Source organism: Larimichthys crocea, chromosome XI (assembly GCF_000972845.2).
Source record: "Larimichthys crocea isolate SSNF chromosome XI, L_crocea_2.0, whole genome shotgun sequence".
NCBI lineage: Eukaryota > Metazoa > Chordata > Actinopteri > Sciaenidae > Larimichthys > Larimichthys crocea.
In genome coordinates this window covers 2,182,130-2,208,684 of record NC_040021.1, presented here as the reverse complement: position 1 = coordinate 2,208,684, position 26,555 = coordinate 2,182,130, and the positions used below count along the sequence as shown (strand labels likewise).

Below are 26,555 nucleotides of genomic sequence, written 5' to 3'. Positions count from 1 at the left end.
AGCGGAAAGGCGAAGACGGAAATTAGCAGCGACACCTAGTGGCTGGAATAATGTATGATGCGTCATATCTGTATGTTTACTGCATGATTCTCATGATAATGTGCACATGATAACAGACAGTAAATACAATAAACACAGACAGTAATGAGTCATAAACATAAGAGGAAAACTTAATCATGATTATGATTTAGTAAGTTTCATTATTTTAGGCTATAATCCTGACTTTATACCACATGGTTTGTCTATCTCTGGATCACGTGAGTCATTGTTTATGATCCAAAAAAATGAGAACACTCCGAATGTCATTCAAATGAGATAACTGGGACTTTATGATGCATACCATATAACATGTGCAACCCTTCTGGTTTGTCTCCGGCTGGAAAATAAAGTAAAAATCAAATAAAGAGAGACTACATCAAATAAAATCAATTTAATTTAATGTCAGTGTGCCTGGGATTCAGGAGACACAAGACATGAAGACACAAATGCTCATTTGACATTCCTGTCCTATATAATGTTATAATTTAATCATTTTGAATGTTACTTTAACACATTAGGAAGAAAGCAACTGCAAAGCTGTTTCAAAGTCCACATTTTTGTGACTTGATTGTGGTATATTGCATTATTAAGGATTGTCGTGGAGAACTTTTGAAAGAAATCACTATTATATACAAGAAAAAATACAGTTATATGTAATAATAGATTCTTTTCACTAAAGCATGCATTTCTACAGTTTATCAAAGAGGATTAGTTACACGTGCAGCAGATGGCAGCATTTCATAACATTCAAAATGACCTCATCATTAAAAAAAAATGCTTGGCCTCTTACTGACATTCATGTTTGATCAGCACTGGTTTCACCGCCAAACTGTTTGTTACTGTAAGGATTCATTTATTAGCGAGACCATGTGAACAAATCACTTTTCACTTCCATCCGTCCACAAGTGTTTGGACCGGGCCAGACAACAGAGGTCAGGTTTTTATATAAGAAGCCATATAGAGCACATCTGGAAGTGATTATCTGCTCAATCATAACAAAACAGCCCACAGCATTCTTTTCTGCGAGGAAAGGGATGGAAAGATATTCGTTTCATTTCACTCACTCACTGTGTCCGACTGCTGAGTTATAGGAGCTGATGAAAGTCACAAAGTCAACAAAAGGCCAGAGGTTCTCAGCCAATGATGCTTCCTGGTTACATCAGAGCTCTGCACACTCAGCAGCTGGACTCCCTCACTCAAAGAGCTGAGCAGTGAGACAAAAGAGTTCCGGACAGAAACAGTTTTTCTTTCATATCATAAAAAGAGGGGAAAAAAGAAGAAGAAAAAAACAAAGCTGTGAAAATGAATTTATTGCATTAGTGATTAAATACAGTACTGATCCCTGATTGGTTCTTTGCATGGGAGTGTTTTTGATTACTGTTTATCATTTGAATCCAGCGTTATTTACTGCATGGAGCAACACTTAAATAAGACAGCTCTGAGGCACGTTGATGCATGTGATGTGAGGAGGTTCGAGGTGGAGCTAAGTGTCTAGACTGTGTTGACTTGCAGAGTTGCAACAGATGTGCGTCAACATTGTCATTAAATAAATAAAACCACTTCTCGGGAATCCATCTCCACACACAGGGAGTCAGTGAATGACTCTTTAAATATTTTGTATATTTGGACAAAGTCGTTTTTTGTTTAACTGATTCCAGTAAACTGCTTAAAGGTTTAACAAACTAGGCAGGAATGTTTATAGATGATAAAAGAATATGTCAAAGCCAGTATGACTACTACGTGACTGCTGAGCTGTCCTTCATAACCATAGTAGCATCCAGTATACTTTTATGGTGGCCAAGAGAGCTCTGAAAGGATTTTTCAGCAACCAATGATCAATTTATCTAACAAACAAGTATTTGTATGTGTATCAAAGCCTTGTATATCTCTTTCATAGAGCTCCATTGTTGTTAAATTAAAAATACATCAGTTTATTTCTACACCGTCCTGCTGCCACAAATCAATCAACAATTGAAAACAAATGTGGATTCATCCACTGCTAAAAATAGTCCCAAAAAATGTGCTATTTCCTGTTTTGAGTTATATTTGATAAAAACTACAGTAACCAGCTGTTTTAGGAAATGACTGAGACAGGGAAAGCGTTAAGAGACACACTGACACATTGTTGGTTTTGGTCTTTGTTGACAAATTAGAAGAATGTAGAACCTTATTGAACTTATTCTTTAAGAAAACACAAGCAAATGAAGACCTTCACCACTTTGACAACACATATAATGTATTTAGGAGTAAATGCTACATTTAAGTGGGACTAAAGCATAAGCAATTTTTTTATGTGTATCTTGCGCAGTGGAAATACAAAAAGTTCTTGCATATTTAAGAAATATTGAATATTGAATAATAACTTAACTGTTATGACACAACAGAGGTTTCTCTGGGACACTAATGAAAAGCAGGAAAGAATTCATGTCACTGTGCAAGTTAATCACATCTGAGACACATCAGACTGTTCCGAAAACTCCGCTCTATCTGACCCGAAGTCACCATCGCCACAAACTCTGCAGCCACGCAGGCATCTTGAGTTGTCTGATGACATGGACACTTGCACATTAACAACAGGAATCTTTTTCATTTCTACCATCTGTCTCACATGACGTGGCAGCTGCATGGAAACAGATGAGCATGCTAGTAGTTATGGAAAAAAGGCTTGTGCTACATGCTAACAGACATTTTGACTTGTCATACTAGGATGTGTGTTAGCAATCACATGAATGATGACTTTGTTTTATTCAAGCCATGACAGCGAGTCAGCATGAGCAACACCAGGACCCTGAAACTGAAGCAGCGAAATGGAATTCAGCCATCATTCATTTGATAATTTGCACCATGTGAAAATGTCTCCTGTGAAAAACGCCTACGAACGAGACAGATTTGTCAGAGTTCCATGGTTCTATATTTGCTTGTTTTCACACTAAAGTTCTCTGTAGTATTTATGAGCACATACAGACACAACACCATCAACTTATGAGGAGTGACAGTTGCTGCCAAATACATTAATAAATGCTTATATCTGCTTATAACTACCTTATAGTGTGCTAAAAATCATTTATTCAATGTTTATATACTGCTTTTAAATGTGTTATGTAATTGCTAAATGCACTGTATGTGTTGTCAAAGTGGTGGAGATCTCCTCAGCTAAACTTGCATTGCGTGGAATTGTCTTGGCCACCGTAATACACATATATCACACATTCACTTGACACAACACACAATGGATACACACCTATGCATGTAGTAATTTTATTTACAAATGGTAAAAAAAAGAGACCATAAAAATATATCTTGCTTTCACATATATACATTTAAATGTATTTCTATGGACTACGTCGACAGGACAAATCTCAAGCACAGATGAGGCGACTGTATTATAGTGGCTAACCTTGAGATCTTTGACACAAGGCAGGACCTCTGCGCACTACAAAGGACAAACTTCACACAGACTCGTTTCTAAAGCTCCACAGAAGCTTTTTACATCAGAGGTGGTCTGGTTTCATCTTGGCAATTCATCAATTCCTATTTGGAATCAGTTGTTTTTCCTGAACACCCATTAGGTAGATCTTCTGAGTATTAGGGCCACTGTTATAAAAGAAGATCTGAGATTTAAAGAATAAAGTCATCATATTTTCGGGGGAAAGTCATAATGTTATGATAATAAAGTCCTAATTTCTATGTTATGGGAACAAAAATTATAATATGAGAATAATGTTGTAATTTTCTAGAAAAAAAGAAAGCCATAATGTCACGAATAAAGGTCATAATATTATGAGAAAACAAGTCACACTATTACGAATAATAAGTATCAAGAAAAAGTCAGAATATCACAATAAAAAGTTTAAAAATTACTAGAATAAAAGTCATAATACTCAAAGAATAAAGTTCATATTATGAAAATCAAATTAATTATCTTATAGTATGATATAATTTGAAGGAAAAAAAACATATTATATAGTAATTTGTCCGAGGATACTTAAACTGGACTGGGGCACTGGGAATTAAACCAGCAAAACTCTGATTACTACATACCACCAGAGCTTATATGATTATGACTTAATCTCATAACTTTTATACTTCTTTCTAGCAAATTTACAACTTCATTCTCAAAATATCACAGCTAATACTTTTTTGAAATCTCAGATTTTCCTCTAAAAGCAGCCCTGACATCATAAGATCTGGCTCAGACTGAGGTGTGGGGTGCGTTTAGTTCACCATGAACAACAGGTCATTCGATCTGTAGTTGGGACTCCTCGCATGCTCATGATGTTAACACTGTGTGTGAGAGCAGGAGGAGTAGAGGTACAGTAAGATGAAGCAGTCGATCAGGAGGATGGTGTAGAAACATCTCTGCGTATGCAAGCTTCGACCCCTCTGAAAGCGAGTCAGTATCACAGCCAGCAGCAAAAAGAAGGTGGCAGTGTTCAGGAGGAGAAAGAGTCTTATGTAGGAGGCTGTGCTGGAGACACTCTCACTGCCAGCTGTGGCCACCATGTACACCTCCTTGAATCTGCGGCCCTTGACAAAGGCCCCCTTTCTGTTTTTGCGGCCATCTGAATAATCCATAAAGGCCCGCGAGTCTGCATCTCCCTCTTCTGGACTGTCCTCATATGTACGCTTTGAAGTCCTCTGTCTCTCCTTCTTCTCATTCACCTCAATCTGTGCAAAAATGTCAGGTAGAGTCTCAGAAAGCTTCTCTCCAAGGTTCACTTTCTTACCCCCTTTACTCTTGCCCTGTTTCTTAGACATAGCAAACATCTTCTCTATGACCTCCTCTGTCTTCTTTTTGTCAGAGAACTGGAGGAGGCGCTCTGCAGTCTTACGGAAGCTGGCAGTGTTAAAAACTCGTCCTAGGATGTGTCTCTCCATCTGTTGGAAGACGGGCTTGACGTGCTGGAGGTTATCCTCCATCACGTTGACGTATTCCTCTACTTCCTCAGGTGAGTTGTCCACCGCAGCCGCTGACTTCTCAAATACAATCTTCCTGTGGTCCAGCAGCACCATGGCAAACAGAGGCTTGCTGGTGACCTCTCCCGTCAGCAGGTAGATGGTGTAGGTGTGGTCGCTGGTGGCCAGATAAATATCTACTCTCTGCTCATCCCCACGCAGGCTAAAGCTCTGTACATCCACACCTGGTCCAAAGAAAATGTATGCCACTCTAGTGTGAGGATACCTCAATGGCATTGTGACATTCACATAGTTAGAACCATTATATGGGTACCCTCGAGGGTAATTCCAGTAACCTACAACTCCTTTGTTACTGTAACCTGTGTCATCCATCCAGAACATCTTATATTTATCCTCACCTTGTGATACAAATGCTCCATGAACACCATCTATCTTTGTACTCTGGAATGGAAGTTCTGTGTTATGAAAGAAGGCACTCATTGCCCTGGTTGGGCTGTCTGGATCTAGGTGGATGTGGTCCACAAGGAGCAGGAGCTGTGGGTGAAGAAGGAGCAGGTTTCTCTGGAAGTTCCTGATCTTCAGCTCTGGATTATAAGCGGAACGTCCCTCGCCACGAATGAAGACCATTCCCTGTCTCTCTATAGCAGCTTCTACTTTGCCCTGGGTATCAGCTGCAAGCCCTACCTTGTACTTTAACCACTTGGAATCGCAGGCTTCTGTAACCTGTCCAGTCCATGGCTTAAAGCAACTCCCTGACATGGCTGAGCCAAACAATACTGCATTGTTCAACAAAGTGTACTTGGGTCCGTACAGTGCCTCAGTGATAAATGGGACACCATTGGGTGCAAAAGTAAAAGTGTTCTGATCAGGGTGCTCGTGGCCAGCATTAAAGTTCCTCCACCCTTTGATCCACTCTTTGTACTTGTTCCTGTGAACGATGTCGAAGATGGCACGTCCTCCAAGTTTCCCAGACTTGAAGGACAGAAAGGTGTGGTTTGTGTCTGCAGGTAGAGCACTGCCGTACGTCACCACACCCCAGTCCTCAAAATAGTGGAGTTGGGATGTTCCGAAATCTGATGGAGGCTTGGGAATCAGGCCTGGGTCATACCTGCAGAACACAATGAGAGGGCACATATGAGATGGATAAAAAGCAACCACATGCTACTTTAAAGGATCAATAGTACAGATCAAGATCAATACTACTCGCATGTCTAGATACAAATAGGTCCACCATGGCAAGTAATTACTAAGAAATATAGTCTCATGCAAGATACTGTCCCTTTATTGATAACTCTAAACAGAAAAAATGCATTCAGTCATCTCCTATGAAATGTTATGAAACCAAATTCAGCAGCTCACCAGATGAACTCAGTGTGGAGAGTACACCACCGCTGTCCTTTTCCAGCCTGCCCTGGCCCTTCAATCACCCTGTTTTGATGAATCAGGTCTGCCAGCCAGTTTCCACTGCCATTACGCAACACATAGCGGTCCAAGAAGACCAGCTGGCTCTCTGGTCCGTAGAACCAGTTGTAGTTGGAATCTGCAATGGCTACAGTCCGCTGAAATCCTGGTTAGACAGTGAAAACACAGATATGTCATAAATAATAGGCACACATGACAAATAAAATGATGATGTGCTGACTGATAATGAAGTCTGCAGTGCCAGAAATGCATAAAAACATCACTTTAACCAATATATGAATTCTTTGTGAGTTCCTGCACTCTACCACACATGGCTCAGTTAAAAATATTTGGGCTATGGTCACGAATATCTGAAAAAAAAGCGCCCTCTCCACATGAACCTCAGTTCCCTCTACTGTGACCCAGCTCAGTCCCGACCGATCGCAAATTGTTCACGCTGTTTTGTTGTCTGTAATTATGTAAGCAAAAGCTTGCACTCTGGTGGTGAGAGGGTTCTTAGAAACTGCAGTGTGTAATCACAGTCAATCATTTGTCCCCAAAAAAAATTATAAACAGAAATTTAAACAGAAACACAACAGTGACGTCTCTGAACTATTGAGTATTGAGTAAACAATGAACAATATCCATATATCTAAGACAAGAATTGAGATAATGCTATTACAGGTCAAGCATGGAAAGTCAAATGAGCAGTGTTGCTAACATTCAGTCTGTGTCAGAGCAATGATGTTAGTTAGCTTGTCTTATCAACATCCACAGACAGATGCAATGAGAGGACAGCAACTGACACTTCAAATCCATTCCACGCTCTTCCACTTAGCTGACATTTCAAACTTATCAACTGACATGTGAATCAACGGACTTCTTTCAGCACATCCTCTCATATTTCCAACTCCTTTCCCCACATCAACCGGCACTTCAGCTCCTTTCACTTTGACTTTACACTTACACACTGACATTTCAACAATGTCACACTCTTTTTACCATTCGCTTCCTGTCATCTGTCAGAGGGGAGCAATCACCCAATTAACAATTGAACAGCTTGAGGTGCCTACACTTCCACACACCTTTTAGTGCTTGAACTTTAAAAGATACTGCTTACACTTCAACTGACACTTGACCTAACACTAACTTCTTTCAGCACTTCCACTGATTAATCCTTTTAACACTTCCACTTACAACTGACATCTCAGCACCGTTCAGTGCTTGCTCCCTGCTTACAATAAGGCCACTAGTCTTCATTGACAAAAAACATCATTTCACTTCACAGAGCGCGGGAATGCTGGTCTACCACCGCCTCGCACCGCAGCAAGTAACATTAGTTTGGAGCCGAACTACTGTGTAAAACACCAAAGTCGCACAATAAAATAACAAGCTGATCACTAATGCTATTGTGGTTCTGAATCCGAAACCCTTATGGTTGATGATTAAAGTTGCTTTCTGTGTGCGGCAATGCTGCTCAGCCACAATACAGAAACTGTTGGCAGGGGGCTGTGAAATGTCCGAGCCTGACCTAGGGGGCCCCTCCTCCACTGCTGCCCTCCCCCTGACCTTCAGACGAAACATCCAGGACACTGCGGATCCCTGCCGGTCTTAGTTCAGGTTTGAAAGGCATCCAGGAAGGTAATAACTACACGCATGCATACCCCATATCAGCCCAGAGGAGAAGCTACTCTCCAATGTGGCAGCCAAAGGTTGTTTTCACGCCTAATCTAATGTATTCAACGTTTGGGAAAGAGCATTCTAGTAAGGACTAATTGGATGAGTCAGTCTTTCATAGCTAAGCAAACACATTTACACACAGATTGTTGACCCACTCTGTATTTGGCTGTCTAAAGATATCCATTTGCAGAGGAGAAGTGTATCATATGCATTTCACAGATGTTTAAAAAGTAAACAAGTGTTCTGGCAGGTGAAGTGACAGTTACCAGGCAGGATAGTCCTGTAAAGGAAGGCGAAGTGTTTGAGGAGCCAGGGGTGGTCGAAGTGGCCGATGGCGAAGTGGCGCTGGACCAGGAACATGTACTGGAACAGAGAGCGGGTGGTGTAAGTCCCGTAGGCCACACCTTCATACAGGGAGCCATCAGTCACATCCTGCAGAAGGACCATGGACTTCTCCATGATGGACAGGACCTGCTTGGTCCACAGGTAGGCCTCCTGGAGGTAACCTGGAACACAGGAAGGTGAGATCCACAGTCACATACTGTCGCGTTTTTCATGTGTGATTAAGAGACAGCAGCTTTCTGTATGGTTGGCATGTGTTTATTAAGTATGAACAGATGAATATTTTCAAATAATTGCCAAAAATTCCTGTTGTTTCAAAAGCCAAACTTCTGTCATATTTATGTATTTTTTAGATACACATTTTTACATAACTTGCTCCAGACATACCTCTGCTAATCCTGTGGAATTCATGCTGAAATATGACTGGCTGACAGTTTTTATGATTTTTGGAGGATTTCATAATCCATTCAGGGACTGTTATGTACACATCTAATATCAAATATGAATACATTTATGAGTGATTGCAACCTTTACTTCTCCTAGAGGAATTTGATTTGCACAAAGATCATAAAAGAAAAACAGCAACAACCTTCACATAAAATATAAGCATCATAAAAACAACAAACCTGAAATGCATCAGAAAATCACACAGTTACATTTTACATGTAATGTTATGTAATACAGTTTATTACAGTTTGCGACGTGATTAGTAAAGCCATAAAGCAAAGTTGTAGACCAAGATCAATGAGGTAACTAGGGTCAGGGCCGGTCCTAGCTATGGGCAATGTGGGCGGCCGCCCAGGGCGCATTCTCCGTGGGGGGCGCACGAACGGCCGAAAAAGCAAAAAAACGGTAATTTTCGATACCGCTCATTAAGTTAGCGGAGCGGGGTGTTGATAAGGCAGAGGGGGGCGTCGGACAGACCGATGGGGGCGCACGGGCGTCCGTTAGGGCGCACGAGAAAATGTTCGCCTCGGGGGGGGGGTTCGCCCACGGCGCAAATGTGGCCAGGACCGGCGCTGACTAGGGTTGCAAAATTGTGTGAATTTTAAAAGTTGGAAACTTTCCATGTGAATTAACAGGAATTTATGGGAATCAACAGGAATAAACTGGGAATTTATGAGGTTGAAGGGAACTTAAATATAGCTGGGGAAAATATATTTCAGCATAATCTTTTCAAAGATTTCATGCAGGTACACTTGAATATCTGCTATTCCTCAATCACAAGCACACAGCACACTGCTTACTGCAGTTTCCAGAAAGCTTCTGGCATTTTTCTGGAAATTTTCTGGAAATTTTTAATCCCTTTGCAACCCTAGAGATGACTCAATGTAGCAACCAAAGAGTTTTCATGAACATTAGCTACCTAGGCTATAGACTGTCTGGTCCTGGACTTGACTTGGTCTCATCCCCGCAAAGTTTTATTCTTGTCTCGTTCTTGATGGATTTTGGTCTTGGTCATGACTAGGTCTCGGTTTAGTTGGTCTTGACTACAACACTGTTGTAAAATGTGTGTGATAATTTTGTACTACAGTATGCTAAGAAGTCACGGATCGACACAATGTTTTGACCATGTCATCGAGTATCCATGTCAGTAGTAAGTGCAGTATCAAGTTGATAATGGACCAGGTTGATATGTGGGAATATTGATATTTGATTACTTTTAATTATGCTATAAGTTGTTAATATTTAATAAATCATCATTCAAGTTCACCTTCCTCGTTGCTTGGTGATTACACTGGGTTTCACATTGATTGGATTCAGTTTATTGACATGAGTCAAAATAAGACACACTCAGCTGACTAAGTGGCCACTACAGCCTCAGTTAGAGCAGTATTTATTACACGTCAATTGTAGTGACAGCTAAATGAGACAGTGTTGGCAATAAGAATAAACCTTTCATGTGCATCGAGGAAGCCTTTGATCTTATACTTCACCCCATGAAGCTAAAACAGTAACGTGAGTTTATATATTTCTTTAGAGTATGGATCTTGTTGTTAGAGCAAAAACAGCAGAAAAAAAGAGGAAAAAACACTTCGAGCTCAGCCGTCGTGTAGACAGAACAATCTACTGTTTCAGTTTCTGTTCATACTTTTTACGATTTGTCATTTACTGACCGTCTGATTTCTTTCTTTCAGATTTTTACTGTTTTGCGTGAAATGGAGCAGTAATCCTCTTTGCAAACAGCGCCTCAAGAGCTTATTGAGAATATTTTCAGGACTGGAAATGAGAGACGTGCATTGCAAAAAAAAGTGTGTGTTATGTCACAAATGGAATTAATGAAAAAGAGCATTACAGCAAACAACGTCTCCTCAGTGTGTTACCTAAAGGAACCTTCCGTACACAACATTACACTGTGGCTATGGAAAGCATGACACCGCTCTGGCACACTACACCATGTATGCTCTCTCACACACACACAGTTTACTATAAGAACAAGCGAGAGCATAAACACTCCACCCACAGTTCTTTGAGGAATCCCTGGGCGATCGACGGTAACTGGCCAGCACCCCGCCCCAACTGGCCGACTCCACCCACCGGAGCCGTCCCCAACAGTGTTTGGTTAGGGGACCGCTGGCCTACACAGAGCAGGTATTTACCATCAAACAGGAACTCCTGGCACGCACAAAGACCATATTTACACAAATAGAGCTTCACCAGTGCTCACACAGTTTAACGGATTTCAGAGCAGCCCAGAGACTCATCTGTGACTTTCCTCAAAAGTAAAAACATTGTATGAACATTTACACAGATTAAGTTCAATTCTTCTGACAACGTTGTGGGAAAAATTAACAACACTTGTCAATGTTCTGGATGCACAGAGCCACAGACAAAACTGCTCAGTAATATAGTTCAAGTGAATTAAATTATTTATCTAAAAGTGCATTAGCTAATTTAGTTTTTCACTGCAGGTGACTGTAAAAACAACAAAATATGTCATATTACCAGACTTATGAAATTTTAACTTCTGTTAGCTGGTGAAGCTACAAGCAACTCTTTATGTTAAGCTGGTGAGCGAGCGGCAACCTCCGTATAAGTAAATCCAATGTGGAAGTGCCAAAAACTGCAGTTCCTCAAACGTCCACTTGAGGCTGGCTCCAGAAGTGAGTCAGTCTCCATAAGTCCCCATGTTCAAATGTCCAACTTCACAGCAGAAATAAACATGTTTACAGCCTGGTACAAAAAACAGTTTTGGTCTCTAATTTCCCCGTTCATGACAACTGTACTGAGGGTGAATTTATATACAACTCACCTGTTCACATGATATTAAGGCTGAAAGTTATGCAGGATTAACAGCATGGCCGCTTTGACTGATAGGTGGGTGCTGTCACAAGTGGCTTGTTTAAGCGTCCACGCTTCAATCATCCCACCTCAGCTCCACTGAAACCTGTGCACAACGTCACGGAAACTACTTCCATGTCCATGCTATAGAGTAACAAAGCTACATTACACCATGCAAAATAAGTTGCTTAATACCCTGAAACTACTTCACATCTAGACACGTTTACTGAATGCACTCATTAGATTACTCATAAATCTAATCTAACTTTAAGCTCTGCTTTGGTCTCCACCAACCCCACAACATCTGGCTCTTAAGTTTCACTAGGTACTGTAGTTGCTAACCTTATCTTCTGTTTGACTAAGTGCTGCTGGAAACAAGAACAGACTTTGGCGGGCTAAACAGCTGGAGCAGTAGTGTAAAGCAGAGCTTTCCTGGGATAAATATCTCTGGCACATAGATTATGATGCTTTCTTTTAATATATATTTTTAGCATTAACATCAGCAGCTTGTTAGTGGATATAAAATGAAAAATAACCATTCGGCCACCACAAGTGAACAAAGAGAAAAACAGACACATAGTTCTGAACAGACAATCACGCCACAGCAATTATTTAAATACCAAAGGAGAAACCAAAAAAAGAGAATCATCATGTAAAGCCACATTAAAAGGAAAACACATACCAGACAAAGTACATCACATGCATGTAGTGTACAGAACTCCGTGGTTTCAGCTCTAATGTCTGATAATGTGGCTAGTTTTCATAATGACTAGCAGAGAGGATAATGCTGCTGTCAGGCTAAAGGCTGAGGTCTGACAGTCTCCCAGGCTGTTAGCCAGTTCTGGGTCTGGATACCCAGATCCGTCCATCAGTATACATTTTGCCTCCACACTTTAAGCGCTCCTAACTCCTCCAAGAGCATTGTTGTAGGTACCACATGTTCTGCAGTTACAGGTCATCATAAAGTCTTAATCCACAAACTACAGTCTACGGGTCGAGATGACGCCACCTCACACCCACACACTGTTGTTGCTGATGGTCATCTGTAACCCATTACATCTGATGAATCATCTCTATATGCAACATGTGTCGCCCCAGTCTCCCAGATTCATTTCCAGTCTGGCTGTGATGCTGTCTCAAGCTTACTGTTAAAGCTTCCAGCAGTTCTCTTCTCTCATTTAAACCTTAGACATCACTCATGTACACACTAATGTTGGCAAAACTGGATCAGAACAGATCTATAGACTATATAAAACATGGATGTAGTCTCTGTGATGTCACTCACAGGTTTCTGAAGAGCCGTTGTGAAGCTCAGTGTGGTGGCTCTGGTCGTCGGAATCTTGGCAGTCCTCCTGGCTAATCTAAAACTGGTCAAAGACGTGGATTGTGGGTGAAGCTGAGGTGGGCCGAATCGGTGCTCAAACAAGCCATGTGTGACAGCACCCACGTGCCTTGATTCTGCATAACTTTAAGTCCTAATACCATTTAAACAGGTGAGTTGTATATAAATTCTCCCTCAGTACAGTTGTCATGAACGGGGAAATTAGCTACAGAGACCAAAACTGTTTTTTGTACCAGGCTGTAAACATGTTTATTTCTGCTGTGAATTTGGACATTTGAACATGGGGACTTATGGAGACTGACTCACTTCTGGAGCCAGCCTCAAGTGGATGTTTGAGGAACTGGAGTTTTTAATTTATTATTTATTTTTTTGGCTTGCTACTGAAAACATTGATTGATTGATTGATTGATTGAAGTGTTTATTTCGAATATGCAAACCAAAATAAAAAAAAAATAAGGCAAAACATTTAAACATAGAAATACATATTCGAAAAGGAGTGAGAAGAAGACTAACTTATAAACTTCTCCTTCTCTTTAAATAATGAATGACAGTACCAAGCTTTCTTGCAACTTATACCAGATACTTACAGATAAATAGAATATATTCCTGACTTTGTATTACAAAAAAACAAAACAACAAAACAAAGGCGACAATAACCTCATAACACTTAGTGCTATCCAACACCTCCCTCATCCCTGTACCTCTTAAAAATAGCGTCTTTGTACCTCATTTGAAACTGTTTCATGTTTGGACATTGCTTCAACTCCATGGTCAACCTGTTCCATAGTCTCACCCCACTAACTGAATTTAAGTTAGATTAAAGTTTATTTTCCCAACATAGTTACATAATTTGAATGAATTTGAGGGTGGGGGGGTGAGCTTCACTATACATGAACTGCGCACATGTCTGTCCAATTAAACATTCAGCTTTGAGGCACTGACAAGCAAACACATGTATCTGGAATGCACGTCTTCTCTAAGCTGCTGCCTTCTTATCAGGACTCTGTCAGGGCTTCCGAACTCGCAGCATATTTCTGATTTCAGCGAGTGGCACATACACTTTTTCCTTGCAAGAGCATGTTTTCTTAAGGCACAAAATAATAACTTCATCTCAAATATCAGCAAAGGGATTAAAGTGTGTGTCAGATAACCGCAGAAGAAGATGTTTGTTCTTCATTTCTGGCAGCGCTCTTTGGAAACTTTCCATTTATTCACAGCTGTCTTGACAGAATAATATTTGGACACAGTGTCATCCCTTCTCACAGGAAACGAATGATGCATATACGATAATGGAATGCAGCCACGCTTCTGCACAGTGTCGCACAGTGACACGAGAGGGAGGCTAAAATGAGAGCTTTGTTTTGATCATTGTGAATACATCATGTGTTAGCAATGTTTTAAGAGGCTGTTTTCTCACCCCTGCTAGTTATGGAACTATCATCTCTGCATGAGGGCTGCTGTAAAGCACATACAACAAATAAACAGAAGCACAGCACCCAGCAGCAGCTCAGAACAACCTCGTTTCCAGGTAACAGAGGCAGCCGGAGCCAGCGCTAACTCACTTTTTCCTGAAATCAACACAAAGTGAAACGAAGCAAAAAAGGAGGTGAGGTAATAACTCTTCTGAGTTTTATCCCTGTTGTTGTCCGCTATGAAAGAACCTCAGATAAAAAACACTGTGACCACAGCAGCTCTCTGGAAGCCAAATATTTAGTCCACATCAGGACTGGATCTTTTTTTTAACCAAAAAATCAAATCCTTATCCTGACGACCTTTCTCTGCGGCTACACAACACATTTAGCACAGGATATTGAAGCTAATAGAAACATGAAGCGGTGAATGGCCGTGTCAGGGCTCACGAGGCGAATGCTGGAGAGAGTAAAGACTGAAACCTTAATGCGGGGTGACGCGACTGAGTTATTTGGAGAACGTCATCTGGAGAACAATTACAAAGGATTAAGTGCAGCTATGGTGCATAACCTCAGTCACTGTCCGTTTGTCTAATGAGCTGACTGAAGTTGGCAGCTCTCACCATGCAAATAATCAATAATTCAGTCAAAACATGTGAACCATGATTTAACTAAAGAAAGAACAGAGATAGTCCCAGAGGACGAGATGATGAACACATTATTTTTAAGGGGGTGTCATGGTTAAACGTGTTATATAGATATTATATTTCTAAGGTTTGATTCAATTATTTGATTCTAATCCACAAAGAAAAAAATCCTTTGACCAGTGCATGAAACACCAAGCAAATATTCTACCAACTATAACCTAGAACTGCAACTAACAACTATGTATATAATAACTAATTATTTTATCTGTAAAAGCACCAGAAAACTACCGACTGTCTAAAATGTCTTCTTCTGTCAGAAACAAAAGAATATTCACTTTAGTAACATGTATGACAAAGACAAGAAAGTTCAATCTGGGTTGACTGACTGATTGATTAATGAAGTGATCATTCAGGCTCTACTGAAAGTGACTCACTATTAGCATTGTTAGCTGCTTTCAATGAAAAGTGGCTAAAAGCAGCTCAGAAAGTCTCAAAAGTCAAGATGTGTGCTGTCTATTTGTTAAATGTACAGGCTCCAGCTTCTTAATGTGAAGATTTGCTGGTTTTCTTTGTTTTATATCACTCTAAATATACATATAATTTATACAAATCTAAAAATATAAACTGATTCTTTTCTATTCTCTTCACCTTGACTTATTCAGGGGAGATCCACTGAATTCCACAACTCTCTTTTTCAGGAACGCCCTGATCACATTCACAGTTACACATTCACACTGGAAGCTGTCCAGTACAACCAGTCTGATCTGCTGGCCACTGAGCAGCTCCAGTGGGATGGTTTGGGCCTTCAGGGCATCAGGGGTGAGAGCTGCCTTTTACTTTCCCCACCCAGATTTATCCTGCCAGTTCTCCAACTCTCTTTACCTTTAGACCACTGCTGCCAACTCGTGTAAGATTCAAGAGAAGAATTCAACATTTTAAACCTATAAACCATGTGCAAAATGCAAATGGTTCATCTTCTGGGGAGTATGAGTGTGCTCAGTAAACTTCATGCTGTGTCGTCCGTTTGAATTTGATATTTCTTTTGCACAATTGGATGTTTTGGCCTAACGGTGGCACTAGAAGAAGAGTTTTAGGGTTACAGAGAACACCCGTGATCATCCTCTGGGGACTATGAATGTATTTACCAAATTCCATGATAATCTTAGCCACTGGTTGCAATGGTTCCCAAAGTGCGGGACATACAAGGACAAAACCACATACACATTATAAACACATGAATCCATACACACTGACCTTGGGTCATGTAAACCAGACTTCCTGTGAGCAGAGCCACACAGTTGGTGGGCTGGTGGTTGTGCAGGTACTGGAACCCCCACCCCCGGACATAGGACTTCTCATACATCAGGCGTGACGCGTTGCCGATCACTTGGAGGAAACGCTCCTGCTGACCCTTGTTCAAGTACTCGTACAGAAAGTCGTAAGCGGTGGCGAACCCGACCAAAGAGTGCGCCAACGGAACTTCATCCCAGGGAGCGTCTTTGACCAACCTGCAGTACAAACAGCAACACAAGGATAAAGGTAAGGCATCGAGCATATGTCCTGTTTGTCATGAACAAGAAGGCTTTTAATTATCGTTAGCACAGCCTTAAAACATCTCTTTATTTTGAAGGCAGAACAAAGATGCTAAGTAGTACTTTACACCACAATTACAGCTGCATCAATGCTTACCAACAAACACAGACTTATAAAGAGGCATTAAATTGTAGCATGTGCAAATTCTCTCCTCATTAACAGCTGCTGGGATCTGAGAATGCTGACTTCTGTGAATTTCAGGAGTGTTTGGAGAAGCGTTTGTGTCGTACAGGAAAGTGAAAGGTCTACTATAAACACCGAGCTCACTTTAATTAAAGAGAAATGAAGTTCAGATGTGCTGCAGTCTAAACTACCATGAGTTCAATCAGTGAATCCTTCTGAGACCCACATGAGGATTTTGTTGAACTTTGAGTTTAGTTTAAAGTTTTGAGTTTAGAGTTTACATTCTTGAGGTCATTTGATGGTAACAAAGCTGAGCAATGATGAATTTGTCGGCATTCAAAAAAACTACAGCTCTCATGAAAATGAACCAATCTTGAAATCCTCAATATCCATCCACGCTGTAACATCCACATCTACACCATCTCAGCCATTGCTGTCACATCTGGTGACCTTTAACCCACGGGGGCCTTGGGCTTATGGGAAATGGTGTTCATCAAAGGCCGAAAACTGGAAACATTGGACAAACAAATATATAACATTGTTTTATTATCTCTGTCTCAGCACAAATACACACAATTAGTGTTTTATTTTTGTGATATCAAAGATAATACAACAAATCAAATCTGAACTTGTGTTTGGCCTAGACTGCCAAGGGACTTCCCATGATACACTGAGCTTTTCTTCTCTCCCTCTCCCTTTCTGCTTTCTCGTCTGAAAGGTTCTCATGGGTCATGGATACAGCTAGATCGGTTTCTGCCTCTTAAGCAAAGATTTTCCATGCCACTGTCACCAAGTGTTTGCTCATGGTGGGAATAGTTGGGACTGTGTAAGTAATACAAAGAGTAAGGTCTAAACCCGCTTCTGTATATAAAATTGAATTGTTCTTCTCTGTCGCAGTGGTCTATGTGGTTATCCCTAAATGTTACCAGTTGGATGTAGAATTAATTCTTTTAAACCTATAAACCATTAAACAGACTGGCCCCATTTTATATTTCATATGCATTGTACAGCACCTTCTAACTCTGTTTTTTTAAAGAGACTTTATGCATAAAGTTAACTTCCTTACTGAATACAGTACAGCATAAACAGGCCATAGACAGCCAGCTTTGTCTAAATGAGTTTTAGTTACTTTTGAATTTGACTTGTTGAATAATTTAGTTTTCTTTTTTGACGTGATGTAAACAAAATACATTTCATTTCATGTCCCTTTAATTCAGGGGCACAGATTATGATTATTTCTCCATGACAGGCTTCATATAAGACAGATGGAGTCAATAAGAACTAACAGAACATACTGTTATGTTGTAGAGATGGATAGCTTGTCATTTGTGTATTATTACAAAGTTAAATCCTGAACTCTTACACACACCCCAGAAACAACTTTTAAAAGTAATCAGTCCACCAATGATACACGGTTGGATTGGAGGGGAGGGAAGGCTGCTGTTTTAAATAAGACATAACAGATTCCAGATTGTGGGTGGGGGAGCAGGGAGTGCAGGGACAGGCTGTGTCCAGCATAGTAAAATGAAGAGAGGACAATATGCAGGTTCCATTATGAAGGTACAAATCTGGACAGGAAGAAACACCTGAGATGGAAAAAGTTGACAAAAGGATCCGCCAACACCAACACAACCTTCACTTCATTGTGTGGACACAATGAAGTGAAGGTTATGTTGGTTATGAGCAGGTGTCGATGACTTGTGATTCACCACAGCCACAAGAGATCCTTGAGCATTCATGAGAGGCTGATGGGTCCAGTATGGCATCAGTAATATCTGAACAGGTTCATCATTTGGTGTTAGTAATACATGGTTTCCACATGTTAAGTGGTATCTGAGGTTTATTTGAATATCACTTCCTGTCTAGTCCTTCAAATGAACACCAGATGGATTAAAAAGTGTCTTTATGTTGCAGTTTGCCCATATGGTGAAGAGGAAGACTATAATCAAATAAGAAAATTCACCGTTGAACTGTATATTGAAGCCTGCCAAAGCACACTACATCTCACTTCTGTATGTTTGCACAGACTGTGTAAAAAGAAAAAAAGGCAGAAGCAGGCACCAGCATGCCACAAAGCAGGAGCTCTGCATCGGGAACATGGTTCCTGGAGTTGTCAGAGCCATAATTGAAGGTCATGAAGACCACAGCTGACTGATTCCTGGAGCCACTGCTCGCAAACCCTCAAGAGGTTCAGTGACCATAATAAAAGTGCGGCCAAGGAGAAAACTCGCAGTGTGTTCTTGAGATGTGAAAACACATGCTCAGTGGCTTTCTGCACTGTGGCACACACACACACACACACACACACACAGACTGATGTTGTGAAAAATTCCCTGCAAATCGCAGTAATACCACAACATTTAAAGCCCCTAGAAATGAGCAGCTGGAAAATCCCCTTCCTCTTGTTCAATGGCTGGAGGCAACGCAGCAGCCATGCAGCAAAATGAGAAGGATTAAGTTGCTAGACCCTGCTAGACCCCCCCCACCTCTTTCCCTCCACATAAAGGATGAAAGAGGAAGTACCTGCAAGAGTGAGGGGATTGTCCCAGAGTTCAGTCAGAAAAAAGGTTAATTTGGTGCCCGATTCACTTCAAGATTAACACACGGATCTGCTGCTGTCGTATTCAGTCTAACACTTATATTTATATGACTTGTCATTTGTTTGAAAAAGGGAAAACTCTGTTCATGCTGAGCAACAGAACACGTCATTCTATCCTGGGACTTCTGGAAATGAGCAGTGAGAGAGTCTTTGTTCACAAGTGGAGTGCTTCAAACTTTATATTCTGTTTCTCGACTAATGTTTTCAGACAGGATTCTGAAATGACTAAAACTTTAAAAATCTAAGACTATAGAAAATTTAATAAGTCAACAATTAACTAGAGTTTTGTTGTATGATTGTTGGAATGCAACAAAGGATAAAGAACCCCGCATTTAATCTTAGAATATATCACAAAACAATGCTAGCTAACACTAAGTTGGTATTCAAATAATGTCTGGGTGTATGGCTGCCTCAAACAAATTCAGTTGCTAATACAAGCTTTAACTTCAACCTTTTAATGGTGTGAAGTCAAGTGTGGCCTACTAAAAAATCTCACATGGTAAATTCAGAGTAATGTCTGATTCAACAGCATGAATTTGATCCAGTTCTGCTGCTCTCCGTGTTTCTTTTTTAACAAAAAATAATGTTTTCATACTCTAATTCATGTTGTTTCTTCTTTGCTGGCGTTGAGTTTCATTCGTGGTTGCTTAATGTTGTTTAGAGGGAAAGGGGTGAATGTGGAACACTGAATTTATGAAGACAAAACATAAACATGTAGAGAGTTTCAGGTTTGTATTAACTGGAGAAAAGGTGAAATCAGATCTAAAGGTCTGTCTCTACTAAAATAAAGGTCTGGTTCTCTCTGCCACTGAGTAAAATAAAGGCCCAGAAGACTATTCATGGAGGATTTATGGTACTAGATTTAATTTTAAAGGCCTGCAGTGAAGTTAATTGCATACGTTTCACCAAAATGCAGTTTCCTTTAGGCCTAACACGCCTGTTGTATGCATGTCCTGTCACTGGCGGACTATTTCAGTTAGCATTCTCCTTCCCTTCCGCTAACTTTATGATGCTATTTTAAAAGTCCCCATTGCTAAGTAAAGCAAAAACAACAAGCTCAAAGCTAGCAACCAACACGCTGAAAATGGCAAGTTAGCCAAACCCTAGTATAGTCACTGACAGTAGAAACCCAACCAAGCTAGTAGCTGTTATCATTCCTTCTGTGGGCGATTTATTTTAATGAGAGGACTCGCCTCCCCACTTGCAAATGTTCTAACACTATTTTGCAAAGGCACTGTTGCTGCATCATAGGCTTAGGATTGGTTTAAACGAACAAGGACGAGCTCTTTCTTCTATACTAGAATGATAATGTTGAGCAAGACCTTTCCCAAGAGCTGACTCAGTACTCTGGACAGGTCTGGTTATGTGAGGCAAACATTCAGCTATCAGACTTCCTCTATCCAACCATTCCTGGTACATTGCTACATTTCTTGACTCACTACCACCACTATATGTCAGCAAAATGCAATGTAACTGTCAGAAACAGAAATGTCTACCACGTCAACCACGTACACAAACAAAATACCAAGAAAGAATTGCTCAAAAACACGGTCAAAAACGCTGCAGGGTACCTTATTTTAGTTTGAATTTTGCTCAAAGTTGGTTGGTTAACAGGTCACCAGAGCTAACTAGTGAGCACTAATATTGTGACATTGTGTGAAGATATGTGAATGAACAGTAGAAGGTTACCATAGACACCAACACCAGGTTTAACCGTTCTCCAAGCATCATTTCTGAGACCTTCATTCTTTTAGTGTTTGGGATAAAAGCTGTGGAGAACTGGGAAGTAGTGAATGGCTGTAATCCACTTCTCAGCCACTTTGCACTTGCCAGGCAGAACTAATGTTCATTGAACTTAATCAAATTGTCAGGGAAATAAGGAAGCACTGTTGATGGGCGATGCATGCGTGACGCTCAGCCATGGTGGACTCTGAAAAGCTGAGGATTATCCTGACATGGGCTGATTCAGCTGATGTGTTGATTGGATGGTGAGGATGCTTCATCTTGTTGCTACAGAATCTTAGTTTCACATCTAAAATCTATAGTGTTTCAATCTAAACAGACAATACTCTGACCTGTTGACTTTGCAATCTGTTCCAACAGGCCCTATGGTACTGTGTATTATTGTGAAGCAACAGAAGGAGATATGGGCCTTTCCATTATGAGTTAAATTAAGAGAAAACCTGGGAGCACCCACCACCCCAACCCCAAAATTAGCTGCTGCAATCCAGGGTTGCACCCTTGAGATGCTCAGACTGAGTAATGGAGTGTAATTTTACACTGACACATGAACTAAGTGTTAATGTTAATTCTGATGCTACAGTATTTTTCCTTAAATCTGTTATTCAATTATAACTTTTATAAGAGCTTTATAAGAGAGAAAAGAAAAAGAAAACCATGTGCTATTTCTAAGGGTAATGAGACACATGGCAACTTGAACATTAAGCAAAACCTGATCCGGAACACAAACTCACTAGTTGAGAACAAAGGAATTCATTGGAAATGACTGTTGCAAGGTCAAGAATTGACCTTTCAGCCAAACCAGACGAAAATCGACCCGTCATGCGACTGGAAGCTCAAGAACAGCTGCTAGACAAGACTGACAAGATCCAAAAAAAGAGAGTTAAGTTAACGTCACATTTATTAAGATCTGCTAAATTGTTTGTTCAACCATGTGGAAGTTGAAGTTATACAATTTCACAGAAATTGAAAACCAAATACTCCTGAAGGGTCAGGTACTCCCAGCTGATGGTAACCATGCAGATGGTTTGATTTGTCATGGTTTAGAGATATCTGTCTCTGAGGTTTCTGCCTCCAGCCTGATACAATAGAGCTGAACAGAACTTTGTTTTTCTCACATAATTGAAACATTCTATTTTAAACTGTAACTTTTGAGAATCAGAGTTAAGTTACCCTGAAAAATCTGCTGATCTTGGTTTTCTTTGGAACTACTTTCAATGCAATTTCTAAGAAATAAATGTAAAATGAGGACAGCAAGGACCCCAAGGTATTCTGGTGGAGACAAAAATTAAGAGGTGGAGATTTCAAAACCTCTGCCAGAAAAATAAAACATTTGTGTGGAGAACTGTTTAAAAAAGGGGCCATGTTTATTGTGTTGTGTCTGTGATTTCACATTCACACAGGTTTAAGATTTCGAGTCATGAGGACCGCTGACCGTCGGACCAGTGCTATTCAGTCATCTTACTTACAAAAGGACAGTGAGGCTCAAGGTAACAATTTTGTTGTCATATGCTCAAGCACTCAAAAAGTTCCATATGAAGGCTGCTCTGGGTCCCCAGACCCCCCAAAGTAATTGTATGGCAATTGGTTAATGGTAGATCAATCAAAAGTAACTTTGGAGATGTTAGCAAAGCTGACATCCATCATCATAAACAATTTCTTATCCACCTTGTGTATGTGAGCTATTCTGACAAGTGACTTTCCACATTGTGGGACCATTAAAGTCTGTCTTATCTTATTAGTCACATTACTTTTATTTTCTTTGAATTTACTGGACTGAGAGGGAAAGATGATTCTTTGGAAAGCAATCTAAAGATGACGCCCTGGTTCTGGAAAACTGAGATGAAGATTTGTCACTGTTTTCATTCTATAGCTTTTGGACAATGAATTGTAAAAAAGAAACTAGTAAAGGATCTGTAGGAGTCCTGCTTTACATCATTTTCACTATCAGAGTCAACCCCTGTCTCGTCACCTGGACCCTGAGCTTCAGTCTCAGCCCGGGCCGCTTTAGTGGGCTATTCAGCTCACATCTGAACATTTCATTTCCTTTTTCTCCAGGGGGGCATGCTCGGCAAACAGCTGCTAAACATATTTCCTGGACCACAGACTTATCAGACCACAATGCATCTCTACCAAAGGCCTCTGCCCACAGAGAAAAATGAGAGCACTCTGGAAATGACTAGAAAGCCTGTGAGGGGGAGGATGTGAAGATAGAAAGAGATATCAGGTACCATCTCTAAACTCTCAACACATTTCTATTTATTGCTGTAAAAAGCACTGAAGCACAACTCCTGATACTGTGTTATTTGTGATGTTCAACAATAATCAGACTGCTGCCTGAAAGAAATAGATGAAATAAAAAAAAAAGACAGAAAATGTACCAACTAGGCTGAGCCGCCATCCTCTCCATGTAGTCCTTGGCTAAGTCGAGGGCCCCGGCCCTGTGTGGGTACAGCAGGCAGAACATGGACAGCACACCCAGGTTATTTCCGTACACCTCGTTCCACCGGGCGCTGAACTCGGCGGGACTCCACGGAGGCAGGTACTCCTCGGGGTGCTCCAGCATGGTTTCGCCCGCCTCGCGGATCCTCCTCGCCATGTCCCGATGAGTCCCTGCCGCCGCGTACTGCATCTCCTCCACATCCCCCCGATTGAAGTACAGCATGGGGTGACCATTGTAGTTGCCTCCCATGAAGTTGATACCTGCACTGGGGTCCACTTCCACCGCTGCCGCCACCACTACCACCAACGGGCTGAGCAGGGGCCACAGCAGACTTATGAAGAAGACTGTGGGGGCCCCGCGGGTGTGGGTTCTCATCGTCTCATCCGAGAGGGGACTGTGGCATAGCCAAAGGAGCTCAGCTGGGAGAGAGAAGTAAAGGGAGGGGGGAAGAGAGAAGGATTTGAGAAAACCGGCTCATATTCTGCACAGCTTTTTCTTACAAAAGCTCTACATTCCTTGAATAATTAGATACAGCTGTAGTCCTGATGATGCAGGCTTTCCATACTGATGTAGGTCATTACTGAGCAGCACGGTTAAGAACCAACCCCAGTACTGTCCTACGGCACAGGAGTCATTCTTATTAAAACCTTTAAATTCTAATTTCTGCATAGTTACCATGAAAATGCGAGCACCCTCCTCCCATAAAACCTTCACTTATATCCACAGAGCAGTCAGATCTGGAGGTTGTATTACACCTCTGCACGCTGTGTTACCTAATATTCACTCACCAAGATTTATTCCTGAGTTACTATCGTCAGACAAGTCTAGCCATGCACGCCCAGATGGCCAGACGAGCAGGCCTGGAGGTCATAAATGGCCCATTACTGCAGGAACATTACTCTGGTCTACTGCAACAACCCCGAAACAACCCAAACTGCTGTGCTTTACAGAAAGACAAGAGCTGGCCTGGCGTCTCCGCGCCGAACATGAGAGTAAATTCCATGACCTTAGTGGAGCTCTTGGCAAAGGCCTGGTGGAAAACCCTTTGGTAGTGAGTTAAACGACGTCTAGACTAAAGTCCGTTGCCTAATGTGCTGAGCTGTCTGAGGTGTGAGTGAGTTATCTTGTTGTGTTTGTTAGAAATGCTGCCTCTCAAAAAGTTCATCTGAACATGTGACCTCATGAGGAGGCACATTCCTCAGTGTTGAACATGAAAATGGGGGCCAGGACAAAACCATCAAGACAACTGGACAAATTCACACTGTAGCTGTGACTGTGTCTGCAGCCAGGAGGCTATTTTTACTGAGGACGCCTGCAAACTGGAATTAGACTGAAGTCAAACTGAGCACGGTTTCACTTCAGCTGATTGTATTTTGGTTGGTTCTATGTTCTATGCTAATTAGAAAAGATTCTGAAGTGACCTCATGGCATTTAAAAAAAACAACTTCCAAACACACTGTAATGTGTTTTATGTGTACTTACAGCCAGGGCTCGATTTTAAAAATACCAATCATTTTCTTACATTTCAAATGAGCAGATAATCAATTGGAAGAACAGTTAATAGATTAGTAGATAATGAAAATAACTTTTAATTAATATTTCTCAAATTGAACGTGTGAATATGTTTCAGAACCATGATCCGACCTCAATAACTGTCTCATCGAGACGTGTCAAGTTTGGATCTAAAGCCTTGTCACATCGTATTAAGGGATTCTTTGACGAGTTACTTCAAACCATAAAACGTCGGGTAGTTTAATATCCAGAAATTATAAAAAGATCAAACAGACAGGAATCCAAAAAATGAATTAATGAGACCTTTTTATTGATTCATTATTCATTTTGTCTGCTTGATGTATCTATACAAACCAGAACCCACCAAGAAAACGCCTGACATGCTTTTAATTTGAAAAACTGAAACTGAGCATGACTGCCAACAACAAAAATAAAGGAAGAAAAACATGACTCATTAAATGAATTAATTGATATGTGATATAAAAATAAAAAATAAATGTTGCCAATAATTAATAAATAAAATGTGACATAAATAATTAATTAATAATAATTAATTTCCTTCTGCATTTATTTACCTTTGCATTATCATCTAATACTTGGTTATGCCAAATAACTGTACATCAATAATATGTTTTCTGGAGAAATAAATTATTAATTCATAAGTGAAGAATTTAGCATGATAAATGGGAAAGTAAATAAAAAGTTTTGGTCCTCCATAGTTAGTTACCCCTCAAACTTCTGGACATGACTGAGTGTGTCTGTTTTTCTATTTTGTTTTATATGTAGTTTGGCACCACTGTTATATTCCTGGAGGGACTTTTGACTTTGTAGCAAAACTTCTGTTGTGACTGTGAAATAATGATGATGTGTGTGCCTCAGGCCTGACTGCTCTCATACTGACAAATGAAGTTGTGACTGATGAACGTGTGAGAAGAAGACACAGCACAGTGTGTGTACTTCCAGGCCTTCCTCCACACACTCTGTGTCTGCTGCATAATGTGAATAATCCAACTTTAACTTTTCCTAACTCTCTGCTGACTTTTTCTCTGCATATCTTTCACTTTCATTAAACAGTCTCCCACAGTAAGACTGTGTGTCACAGTTTAGAACCCCTCTGCACTGAACAGCACAGTCAGTTCTTACAGTAATATCACTTATCGATGTTATTGATCCAAATCTGCGCACAAAAGTCTCCTTGTTCCTGTCGACCACTAAAAAAACCCGACAAGGGAAAAGAAAACGTTACAATACCTGTCAGAAGCGGCGCTCACTGATCCGTGATCCCGTCCTCACAAGCGTCATTTCTGTTTGAGGCTCGGAGAAAAAGCTGATCTGATCGATACTGGTGAAAAAGTTGCTTTTAGGGACGAAACGGAGACGCTGAGCGGAGAGAAAGAATGTGTGAGCGCGGAGGGAGCGTCATGCTGGCGGGCGAATGAGGAGGGGCAGCAGGGGAGAGAGGCTTAAAGGAGACCTAATGAATGAA

General features: G+C 40.7%; 1 protein-coding gene across 2 annotated transcripts; it reads right to left on the bottom strand.

Annotated features, from left to right (window-relative positions):
- Positions 1–3,273: 3,273 nt before the first annotated feature.
- dse (dermatan sulfate epimerase) lies at positions 3,274–26,555 on the bottom strand. 2 transcript variants are annotated; one of them, XM_010747636.3, is made up of 6 exons: positions 26,321–26,555; positions 23,496–23,976; positions 16,314–16,567; positions 8,304–8,543; positions 6,316–6,523; positions 3,274–6,064 (listed from the first exon to the last, which is right to left on the bottom strand). In XM_010747636.3, the coding sequence occupies exons 2-6, from the start codon at positions 23,930–23,932 to the stop codon at positions 4,318–4,320; spliced, it is 2,886 nt and encodes a 961-aa protein (XP_010745938.1). In that variant the 5' UTR covers positions 23,933–23,976; positions 26,321–26,555; the 3' UTR covers positions 3,274–4,317. The 2 variants fall into 2 exon arrangements, with proteins under 2 accessions (XP_010745938.1, XP_019134134.1); XM_019278589.2 differs by lacking the exon at positions 26,321–26,555 and having other exon boundaries at positions 23,500–23,616.

Coding starts and splice junctions, on each gene's coding strand:
- dse (XM_010747636.3), bottom strand. CDS start 23,932: ATGAGAACCCACACCCGCGGGGCCCCCACAGTCTTCTTCATAAGTCTG. Junction 16,568..23,495: donor ATGGCGGCTCAGCCTAGTTG/GTACATTTTCTG, acceptor TTTGTACTGCAG/GTTGGTCAAAGACGCTCCCT. Junction 6,524..8,303: donor TTACAGGACTATCCTGCCTG/GTAACTGTCACT, acceptor CTGTCTAACCAG/GATTTCAGCGGACTGTAGCC.